Source organism: Astyanax mexicanus, chromosome 1, assembly GCF_023375975.1.
Source record: "Astyanax mexicanus isolate ESR-SI-001 chromosome 1, AstMex3_surface, whole genome shotgun sequence".
Classification (NCBI taxonomy): Eukaryota; Metazoa; Chordata; class Actinopteri; order Characiformes; family Acestrorhamphidae; genus Astyanax; species Astyanax mexicanus.
The window spans coordinates 119,979,069-119,991,104 of record NC_064408.1 but is presented as its reverse complement, the minus strand read 5'-3'; the positions used below and the strand labels follow the sequence as shown (position 1 = coordinate 119,991,104).

The following is a 12,036-nucleotide window of genomic DNA, read 5'->3' as shown; positions in this document are numbered from 1 at the left end:
TAGAAAAGTCATTAGTCTAGGGGTTCACATACTTTTTCCTCCACTCACTGTGAAGGTTAACATGCTGTGTTCAACAAAACCATGCAAACATATTATTATATTTTTTGTGTGGTATTAGTTTAAGCAGACTGTGTTTGTCTATTGTTGTGACTTAGATGAAGATCAGAACACATTTAATGACCAATTTACGCAGAAATCCAAGTAATGTCATAGGGTTTACATACTTTTTTTTGCAACTGTATTGTGTATGCGTGTATATATTTGTATATATTTTTATATATTTCAAATAAAGTATTAAAGCTTAAAGTATTAGCTCAAAATATTTTGTGTCACAATTACTTTCAAAGAATTGCTTTTAATGAAATTAATATATACAATATGGTTTATAGCATCACCATAAACGTATTTTTTAGTTTAGTAGTTCAGTTTTACTTTCTATTTATTTAAAAATTTAATATTTTAATGTATTTTTATCCACCAGAAAATACAGGATAAATCTGAATAAACACTATGCAAACACAATGCAAACATTGGGACAAGATGAAAGGAAATTGTTTCAACGAAGTGGAAGCGAACAGTTTGTATTTTAAGTAATAAATACTAGTAATTTAGTCATTTTAGTAATAATACACTTTGACATATTGACAAAATATCTATTTTTTCAACTTATCCTTCTCTTAAAGAGGCACTAAACTCTAATCCATAGTTTTTATTTTTTGTATTAATAGCTGAAATGTGTTCCTTTGAAGTACTGATGCATACCAGTCCTACTTAATGTTTTTATAAACATTTCCTAACCTTTAGAAAATGATTTTTTTTCTTCATTTCTGCTTCTACAGTGCCGCTACAGGTTCAACTGTGCTATATGCTTCATTTACCTACGTCCCAGTCGTCTACCAAAACGAGGCTGTGGAAGACAGAAGTAGTGTTGGAACACTTCTTCAAAAAGAAAGATATCTTATAAAGCTCAAACCTTTCATAGTTTCCCCAAAGAACCCCAAAGAACCCATATCAAAAATCAGTGGAGATCGCCATTTCAGTTTAAGATGTATGCTACTGTGCTAGCTAGCTAAAGCTAAGGCTAGCCATATTAATATTACCCAGCCAGCTAATCTAACCTGATGAACGTTAGCAGAGAGAGCCAGCAAGCTAACTAACTAAACCTGGATCTCCGGCTATGACTTGATTAACCCTGAACTGTTTTTTTTTTTTTTTTTTTTTGGTTTAGGTCGAAACGAGTAGAGGGGGTAACATTAGTCAAGCAATAGCTCGTTAGAGTAGAGTAGCCTGCTTAGCTAGCTAACGCTAGTTAACAACCTACTGTGGGGGGTCTGGTCTCACAAGAGTGTACACTTAGCTGGACTGTATTTAGCATTAGTAGCATTAGACCACATGTGTCAAACACAAGGCCCGCGGGCCAAATGTGGCCCGCCACGTCTTTTTATGTGGCCCGCGAGAGCTTGTAAAATCTTAGTGTCTATAATAAATAGGTCAGAAGCGTTCTTTGACCAAAAAATACATTTCCCACAATGCTTGTCGATTGTATTACCCGCAAAGTGGCTTACTGCCACTACACGGCAGTGTAGTCATTGATGTGGAAACCCTGCCGGAGGGAAGGTGTAACTTCGCGGGTGGAATTGAGACATGTTTATCCCATAATATCCAGAAAAAGAAAAGTTGATGCAGACGGACGGCTGTGCTTCAAGGCGAAAGACCGGTATGCATTTTGTGTTACTGACCAAAATAAACGCTTTTTAGAAGAGATATAAATTATGTGTAAATATTTATAAGACAATAGCTGATAAAATCTGTTTTAATGAGGTTAATAAACATCACTGTGACAGCGCTAGTCGCAGTTTCACCTCAGCAAAGGACGAGGAGGTGAATCACTTATCTAACCAGCCTTTACTGATTTCTTCAACAGTCTAACCTTGCAGCCGTGGTGTGTTCACTAAACTCCGTAGTTATAAACATCCTGAGGTTAGCAGCGCGCTAACTGACCTGTTTATAATGTAATCCGAGCAGTGACTCCGGGATGGCTGCTCTAAACTGCTGCTGTTAGCTGCTTGGGCTGAAATATGAACTGTAGAGAGCTGTATTATCCGGTTAGTGGGGTTATTTTATTTCATACACAGAAGAACTTAAAATTTTAAAAACGCTCCAGACTGGCTCAGCTGAGTCCTGTAGCCCGTGGCTGGGCTGTAGCTCTGACTCAGTAAAGACTGTGGGCTTGTGCTGCTGCAGCTCCCACTAGTGGTTGGATGAGGAAATGCTAAATCTGTCACAGCTCACAATTTTTGATTTTATATTAATTAAGCCTCTTTTCAGTATCAAACGTTTTGATCAAAGTTAATATAACTTGTATTTTATGTCATTTCTATTCACTTGTATAGTTTGGTTCTTGATTGATGGAGTTTTTGGATTTCATAACAGGATTTATGTTAATAGAGCAACAAGCAAACATTTTTTCCATGCAACTGTAATATTTGATTGAATAAATAATATATTGAGAGTTATTTAACATTAAGGAGTAATTACATTCATTTACATATATTACATTTGGTTACATTTTCTTATATTTATAAGTTACATCTGGCCCTCGGAGGACAGCCAATATGCCAATGTGGCCCTCGGCCAAAATGAGTTTGACACCCCTGCATTAGACTGTATTTTAACACTAGCTCTAGTGTTAAAATTAATTTTATTTCTGATTTGATATTACAGATTAACGTGGACACAAAAGTAAGTTCAGAACACTTCATAAAAGAGTGTTTCTTTAAAACACTGGTTAGAATGAGAAAGTTGAAGATGAATGCTGTGCTCATGTTATTTACCTGAACAGATATTTCAGTTCAGTGAAGCATGTAATGAGGACTGTAGTTAGATGAACTACAGGGTATTTTTTTTACAGTCGCTAAGTAGTGAGTAACTAGCTAGCTAGCAGGCTAACACACAAGTTTTCAATACATCAAACACACGCATACACCTAGCCACCTTCCACATCCTGCACATAACCCTCAATTCAGTTGCTGTTGCCTTTTAGTAAAACAGCTCAGGGAATCTTACACTTATTTTCTGCCCATATTTCGACAGTTTTCACCGTTAAAGGTGTGTGAGATTAGTTCTCCACACAGACGCTTCCACTTAAACTAGTGGATATTCTGACAGCTACCCCCGAGCCTCGTTTTCATTTCATTATGGGCGCGGAGTAAATAGGGTGCATATATGCAAATCTTTCAATCAATTATAACCCCATCACATCACATACATCACCCAGGGCCCATCCAAAACTGCCCCTCCCCTTTTATGCTGAAGGTGGACTCCACTAAAATACTTTTTAGTTAGCCTTCAAACTGACTTTTTTTCTGACCGTTTCATCATTGCATCATAAGCATGGTATCAATCATTTTAAGAGTGTCGTGAATATTGTACTGTATTGCAAGTAAGTAAATAAATCAAACAATAAACATAACCATAAATAGAACAATAATAACCATGATGACTTTATTTATAGAGCATTTTTTTCTTGTGAAGTGTTTTTAACAGTCAAGAAATAAAAAATAGTAACAGTAATTAAAATAAAATAGTTGAATGAATGAAATGAATGAACATTAAAAGCATACACAAAAGTAAACTAGTAAAAATAGGGAATATCATTGATCAAATGAAAACAGAATACTTTACTATTTTACTATTAAGGTATTTTAACCTAATCATAAACCCCATAAACCTAATGTCAATAAATTCTTCAATAAATCAATTAAGAAGGAGATCAAATTGTTTGTTTTTTTTTTGTTTTTTTTTGAGTTATTGAGTGCCGTAAACTGCCTGTAGTTGGCTAAGGCTCTTTTTAAGTTAAAGGAGTTGCTGGAACAGTTCGAGTTACTTGACATTGAGTTCCAGTCTGACTTTATTATTCATCATTCTGACATTCCAGTCTGAATTATTTGTATGGGTGAACAAATTCTTTTAGCAATATAGTGTTTGACATATTGCCAAAATATGTGTTTTTTCCACTTATTCTTCTCTTAGAGAGGCACTTAATCCTAATCTATATATTTTTTCATTAATAGCTGGTGTGAAAATGCCCTAAGAATAGACCAATCCTGAAGTCTGGGTCAGGTGACTCTTTATTTACAACAGATATACCGACGTTCTCTGAAGAGCCTGAGAAGATGCCTCCTAAACTTCCCTCCAACAAACACGTAGAGGAAGGGATTCAGGCAGCTGTGAGAGACTGCCACTGCCTCAGTGATCTCTACAGTCAGCAAGATCTGTTTTAGAAACAAACAATTTTTAGGTATTACATCCATTATTAGCAGGCCTCTTATGAATACTGCAATGTTATGTGGCGTCCAGCAGCAGAAGAAGACCACCATGACCACGACAATAAGGCGCATGGAGTGTTTCTTGGACGAGTGACAGCCGTAGAGCTTCCGCAGTATCATCGAATAGCAGAACCCGACAATGATCAGTGGAACCAGCAGACCCACAATGTTCATTTTTATGCTCGCAATGGCTACCAACATCTCTCTTGGATATGCATTACATCTTGTTACCTTAGTAGACTGCATGGTTCTAATGTGCAACAGCTCTGGGAAAGATGCAGCAACAGCTAAGACCCAGATTACCAGGCTGGCCACAATCCCACGGGTCTTAGTTCGGACCCTTAAGGCAAGTATGGCATGGACCACAGCCAAGTACCTGTCGATGCTCATCAGCACAATAAAGAAGATCCCACCATAGAACCCAATAAAGTAGATGCCAAGAACCAGAGAGCACATGTCTTCACCAAATATCCAGCCATAGTTAAATTCATAGGCCAGAAAAGGAAGAGACAGGACCAGGAGAAGGTCAGCCAGAGCCAGGTTCAGAAGGCACACATCGGTCATGCTTTTCATCTGAGTGCCCACCGTGATGACCCACACCACCAGTGCATTTCCAATGAAGCCCACCACAAAAAACAGGCAATAGAGTGCAGAGAGGAGATTGTTCTCATGGTCTTCAGGAGCACAAAGAACAGTTTCAGTTTCACTGAAGTTATAACTGTAGTAGAAGTAGTCAGTGTAGTCAAAGAATTCATGTAGATCAAAGCTGCAATCATAGAAAGAATAAATCAATATACTTAATGTAGAATATTTTCACAGTGATACATTATATTGTCACAAGTATTCACTCACTAATGCAAATTAATGAACTCAGGAGTTCTAATCACTTCCATGGTATATAAAACCAAGCACCTAGACATGCAGACTGCTTCTTCAAACACTGCAGAGGTTGGACAAAGAAACTGAAACACCTGGTTTTAGACCACAATAATTTATTGTGGCGACGGACAGTTCTGGTGGAAACAGGAGAGTTAAGGTGCACATTAAATTTTGCCGTGATTTGATCAGCCATGGTTTTATGTATTTTGGATACAATCCGGGTTAGCACCCGAACATCCCTTTCAGACAGCTAACATTACCCTGGATACCGTGGCTCTTGATGCATCACAAAGACTTGCTGTCTTGGTCACAGATGCACCAGAAAGACGTGCACCAACAATTTGTCCTCTTTTGAACTCTGGTATGTCACCCATAATGTTGTGTGTATTGCAATATTTTCAGCAAAACTGTGCTCTTACCCTGCTAATTGAACCTTCACACTCTGCTCTGACTGGTGCAATGTACAATTAATGAAGATTGGACACCAGGCTGCTCCAATTTAGCCATGATGTAACCTCCCACACTAAAATGACAGGTGTTTCAGTTTCATTGTCCAAGCCCTGTATATGCTTCAGCATACCAAGAGATTTTGTACAATTAATAATGATAAAGTGAAAAACAAATGCATGTATCAAATGATAAAAGCCTTTTATTTAAACTGCAAATTTTAAGTATCTTGGAGAGCGTAAAGAGCGGATGGAAGTGGGAGTATTTAATGAAACTTAATGAAACAAAAACTAAGACAAAAAAACAGAGAACATTAAATAACACGGGACCTGACTGGCGGTAGACGTACAACCACGGACGGGGGAAAACAGGTACAAGGGGACTATTTATACAAACGGACAAGGGCGGGAAACAGGAAACCCTTGGAAACAGGGGGCGGAGCTACAAATGAACAGGTAAGCTACAGGTTAGGAGACACAGGATACATACAGGGCACGTGCAGAGGGTAAATAAACACAGAGACAGACCAGAGAGACGCAAAACCCGAGGAGAACGTGACAGATGCTACATCATTGATATGTTGTTGATATTTAAACAACAGTTAGTTCCGACCTCACAATCTGATTGGTTGAGAAGTGTTCTAGCCGTGATGATATCTGTGAAAACAGCATGGCCTTCTCACACTAAATCTGTATCACTGGGCGGATGCGTTTCCGAGTAACGGCGTATTTATACACACAGGACAGTTTTGAATCAACACCTCCACCAGCAGCAGCAGCATTAGCTTAGCACAGGCTAACGCCCAGCCACGACACACTCACCCGCAGCCTGCAGTGCTGGCTCGTCTTTTGTGGAAAAAAGGTAAAGAAAATCTATCAGTCACCTCGGCCGCAGTCTGACAGCCAGAACGGTAACCAGCCAGGCTAGGCTAAGCTAAGTTAATGCTAAGCTAAAGTAAGCTAGGCTAACCTAACCACAGTCCAGCCAGCTAGCTAAAACCAACACCACCCAGCAAAACAAACAGAAACGCTCAAAAAATGCGCAGCTTTCACCTGAAGAAGACTCCACAGAGCAGGAGAGGAGAGTATTAGCGTTATTTCACGCTCCTAACATTACCATCTTCACTTATTCCCAATTTAGATTTCAAGCTTACTTTCGTGGTGTTAGTCTGTATGAACCATACACCGTTTTGTAGTTAAGTTTCAGTTCTGTTACAGTTGTTGTGGAACTACTTTTTGGCGGAAGGCTCAGTCCATATTAAAGCATATTCAAACTGAATTTCTTAAAGTTCTTTAATTTATTTTCTTTATTCATTTTGTAAAAAGAACTGCTGTATGAAAGCAATAGAACACTCAAGGTCATGTGTTATCACGAATAACATCACAACTCGTGCCTACGACCAAATCACAGCTGTGATGTTATTTATGATGACACACTGCATCTTGTGTTCTATTGTTTAAGTAACTGAGAGTTTAATGAGTGTCAGTATATTAAACCTCTTACCTGTCAACTCCATCAATAGTGGCATTCGACATCACTGACATTTAAAATCTCAAAGAGCAGTCCTGAAAATACTGAAACAACATAAATGAACAAGTTGCTATTTGCTGTTTGCCAAAGGTGTGAAAAGTATCTCTGTTCATTACTTTGTAGGTAGAAGTACAGATACTAGGGATTAAAATACTTCTGTAGAAGCTGAAATAACAACTCAAGCTTTTTTACTCTTTAAGTAAAAGTGTAAAAGTTCTACTTTTAAAACTACTTAAAGTAAAAACGTGTTTAAAAATGAAACAAGTGATGTTGCTGGTATTTCGTTACCTTCTGCAGGACACTTTCTATGCTTCTCTATGAAGATTGCAGCAGTTATGAAGTTCTCTATTGGACCAGACTCAATCTAGCAGAGATAATACAAAGCAAGTTTGAAAAGCTCTTTAATAACCCCCTGAAAACATTTACACTACTAGTGGTATTAAAAAGTTTGGGCACCCCTGATAATTTTCATGATTTTCCTTTATAAATCATTAGTTGTTTGGCTCAGCAATTTCAGTTAAATATCATATAGCAAATGAACACAGTGATATTTGAGAAGTGAAATGAAGTTTATAAAATTTACACTTAAAGTGTTTGTGTTGGAATGCTGTGAGCTTTTTCCCATAAGTAATCGCCCTCCAAATAACTCGAATGTGCTTTAGCTTTAGCATACCTCAAGCGACTCTGTTTGTGGCATGTGCTCAAAAAAAAGGCTTCTTCTGCCTTATTTTATCTCCCATACTCCCATTTCTATTTATATGTTTACGTTTGAGTAAAATGAACATTGTTGTTTTATTCTATAAACTACAGACAACATTTCTCCCAAATTCTAAATAAAAATATTGTCATTTAGAGCATTTATTTCCAGAAAATGAGAAGCGGCTTAAATAAAAAAAAGGTGCAGAACTTTCAGACCTCAAATAATGCAAAGAAAACAAGTTCATATTCATAAAGAGATTAGGAGTCAATATTTGGTGGAATAACCCTGGTGGTTTTTAATCACAGTATTCATGCATCTTGGCATCATGTTCTCCTCCACCAGTCTTACACACTGCTTTTGGATAACTTTATGCTTTACACTCCTGGTGCAAAAATTCAAGCAGTTCAGTTTGGTTTGATGGCTTGTGATCATCCATCTTCCTCTTGATTATATTCCAGAGGTTTTTTGTCCCTTTTTTTTCAGAGCTTTATATCTAGGTAACACCTAGTTTTGCATACAGTGAGACTAGACCATTTGCTGGATCCAGGTTTGTCCTTTGAATGTTGAGAGGCTAAAATATTTTAGCTTTTTATTATTTAATCAATGTAATGGATACAGATATTAAATCAGCAGTTGTTTATTCAATTGCATTACTCAACTTTTTTGCTTATCACTGTTAAATTCTCATACATGGCCACAGATCTTCAGTCTGTGTGGTTTCCTGATATCTGAAAAGTTACTTCCTCTGCACTTCTATTAGCTATGGGTGTGTCTTGCTTATGCAACGAGTATAATCTTTCCCACACATTTCTGTTGAGAAATATCTCATTCCCACAAATTATGATTATACACTACCAGTCAGAAGCTTAGACATACATTTCATTCATTTTTTTTTTAAAACACTGAATGCAAATATTTTTTTAAATAAGCTTTTCTACTATATATATATATATATATATATATATATATATATATATATATATATATCTGTTAACCCAGACAACACACAGCTCTGGAAAAATAAGAGAGCACTTCAGTATCTGAATCAGTTTCTCTGGTTTTGTTATTTATAGGTTTATGTTTGAGTAAAATGAACATTGCTGTTTTATTCTATAAACTACAAACAGCATTTCTCCCAAATTTCAAATAAAAATATTATTGTCATTTAGAGCATTTTTTTGCAGAAAATGAGAAATGGCTAAAATAACACAAAAAAGATGCAGAGCTTTTAGACACAAAGTTTTAAGAGTTCAGAAATCAATATTTGGTGGAATAACCCTGGTTTTTAATCAGAGTTTTCGTGCATCTTGGCGCATTCTCCTCCAACAGTCTTACACACTGCTTTTGCCACTACTGGTGCAAGCAAGAAGTTCAGTTTGGTTTGATGACTTGTGATCATCCATCTTCCTCTTGATTATATTCCAGAGGTTTTCAATTTGATCAAATCAAAGAAACTCTTACAATTTTTAAGTAGTCTCTTATTTTTTCCAGAGCTGTATAAAGAAAAGAAGTTCAGCTTCTAATATAATATCAAGCTTATAATCATTCAGGTAGTATAGATAATTTTTAAAAAAGATTCTGAACTATAGAGCTGTACAAAACAATTTCCAACATATTTTTCAGTCAGTCTGAAGAACCATTTCAATAATAACCTTTTAAGTTAAGCTCGTACTGACTAACCAATTTGTAATGTTTATTATTATAGTTACAGTTTTTTAGTAATATAGTTTATATTGTTGGTACCATTTTACCTTCGGCAGGATACTTCTCAGTCGTCTTGCTGTACGACGCGTTACGTTGCTGAAGACAGTTCTAAAGATATATCCTGGGTCTCACAGAAACCAGTAGATGTACATTTTCCCCACCCTACAAACCAAAAAATGTTACTTCTCTTTTTCAGCCCCTGAGAAAAAAAACTAAGGAAGTGAGGTAACTACTTATGTCAATTTAAATATCCTTTTTGTTTTATTTATGACTCCAACTCAGAACATGTTTCTTTCTTACTCTACTTAGTTTACTTTGACATTTTATTTAACAGTATGAACTAAAGACCTTTGGTCTGAATCACATGACCTTATTTCTGCCAAAAACGATATGAAATATTGATTGGGCTGATCACTTTACATATTACAACAGTGTGAAGGTTCATTATCCTAGGTTCCTCAGAGTGCAGTAGGATTCTGGACATGGTGAACACAATAAGGCTTGTGTTGTGTACAGTAGTAAAGTTGTAAGTGGTATTAGTGAATATAGTAACTCTGTATTACAGTACAGAAGTGGGTGGAGCTTCTGGATGGACATGGTGAACATAAGGCTTGTGTTGTGTACAGTAGTAAAGTTGTAAGTGGTATTAGTGAATATAGTAACTCTGTATTATAGTAGAGAAGTGGGCGGAGCTTCTAGATGGACATGGTGAACATAAGGCTTGTGTTGTGTACAGTAGTAAAGTTAAGTAAGTGGTATTAGTGAATATAATAACTATGTATTGTAGTAGAGAAGTGGGCGGAGCTTCTAGATGGACACGGTGAACATAAGGAGACTTGTGTTGTGTACAGTAGTAAAGTTAAGTAAGTGGTATTAGTGAATATAATAACTATGTATTGTAGTAGAGAAGTGGGCGGAGCTTCTAGACAGGGTAAACATAAGGCTTGTGTTGTGTACAGTAAAGTTGAGTAAGTGGTATTAGTGAATATAGTAACTCTGTATTGTAGTAGCGAAGTGGGCGGAGCTTCTAGATGGACATGGTGAACATAAGGCTTGTGTTGGGTACAGTAGTAAAGTTGTGAGTGGTATTAGTGAACATAGTAACTCTGTATTGTAGTAGAGAAGTGGGCGGAGCTTCTGGTGGTCATGGTGAACATAAGCCTTGTGTTGTGTACAGTAAAGTTAAGTAAGTGGTATTAGTGAATATAGTAACTCTGTTACTAGACAGGGTAAATATAAGGCTTGTGTTGTGTACAGTAGTAAAGTTAAGTAAGTGGTATTAGTGAATATAATAACTATGTATTGTAGTAGAGAAGTGGGCGGAGCTTCTGGACATGGACACCTTTAATAATTGACAAATTTACAATGGAAAAAATATACTTTGGAAATGTATTAAGAATCTGTTTAAAATTAAAAATTGAGCAATTACAGACTTACAGAGGCAAGGATGTTAAAAATGTGTGAACAATTTAGCGCATGTATCTTTGCACAAATGAGAAATACTTATCTTTTAAAACGCAAAAATAGCAACACTTAGTAAAACCTACATTACTAAATAAACCCCTTTAATATGTCAACAAGTTTCATTAAACTTGGGAAAGTATTATTTGCATTCTAAAGGCATAATGCATAAAAAATAAAACAACACTTATCTCATGATAATATAAACAGCACTAGTTCATATAAATTGTTGCATTTAAATATTGTATAAACTTCAGTTATTTTCTTATGAATTTTTCTTCTAAATGTATTCACTGATTCATAAAAGACCAATTTTCTTTCCTTTATCACTCTCATACGCCATACTTTCAAAAGACCAATGAGGTTATTCCACTGTTTGATCCGTCTTACCATTGGGGCAGACAGTGGGAGACTTGATCTTCCATAATCTTAAATTTCTTGTTTTGCTATCTTTATACTGTATGTCAGTTGCATTTTAAAGTTAGCATGAGTTAAATGTAACACAACTTAAAGTTTGTTTTTAATAATTTCAAAATAATAATAATATACAGATCTAAAATAGTACAATCGTAAAAATATGTAATACATACCTTTATTCAACTAAAGTTTACTGAACTAAAATGTTTTATTTGATTCACTTAAACCTGAATCAAATCAAATTCCTGTTCACACCACTGCAACACCTTATAAATTACAAAACTGGTTCTGTTGCATTTACAATTAAAACCAGAAAATATTTAATTCTTAAAATTATACTGTTTTGTTACAGAAAAAAAGCTCTTTCTTTTGACTCCAGCACACAATACACATAAAACAATTATCACCATCTGTTTCTACAGATAAATAAATGATTTGCTGCAGGAAATGATACAGTGTTTTATTAGAAACAGAAAAAAAGGAAACTAAAAAAGTTCCTTTGTATTTTTTCATAGTGAATTTTTTCATCTGTTTTTATATAAAGTGGTGGCAAAACACCTTCATTTTTTT

General features: G+C 35.9%; 1 protein-coding gene across 1 annotated transcript; it reads right to left on the bottom strand.

Annotated features, from left to right (window-relative positions):
- Nucleotides 1–3,569: 3,569 nt before the first annotated feature.
- Nucleotides 3,570–9,728, bottom strand: LOC103042829 (C-C chemokine receptor type 4-like). The gene is made up of 4 exons (XM_049467641.1): nucleotides 9,636–9,728; nucleotides 7,473–7,548; nucleotides 7,158–7,228; nucleotides 3,570–5,094 (listed from the first exon to the last, which is right to left on the bottom strand). The coding sequence occupies exons 3-4, from the start codon at nucleotides 7,196–7,198 to the stop codon at nucleotides 4,131–4,133; spliced, it is 1,005 nt and encodes a 334-aa protein (XP_049323598.1). The 5' UTR covers nucleotides 7,199–7,228; nucleotides 7,473–7,548; nucleotides 9,636–9,728; the 3' UTR covers nucleotides 3,570–4,130.
- Nucleotides 9,729–12,036: the final 2,308 nt, after the last annotated feature.

What these genes read in the sequence shown, in the direction of transcription:
- LOC103042829 (XM_049467641.1), bottom strand. Translation starts at nt 7,198, where the DNA reads ATGTCAGTGATGTCGAATGCCACTATTGATGGAGTTGACAG. An exon ending in ACTATTGATGGAGTTGACAG is followed by an intron (nt 5,095 to 7,157) that starts GTAAGAGGTTTA and finishes CTATGATTGCAG; the next exon opens with CTTTGATCTACATGAATTCT.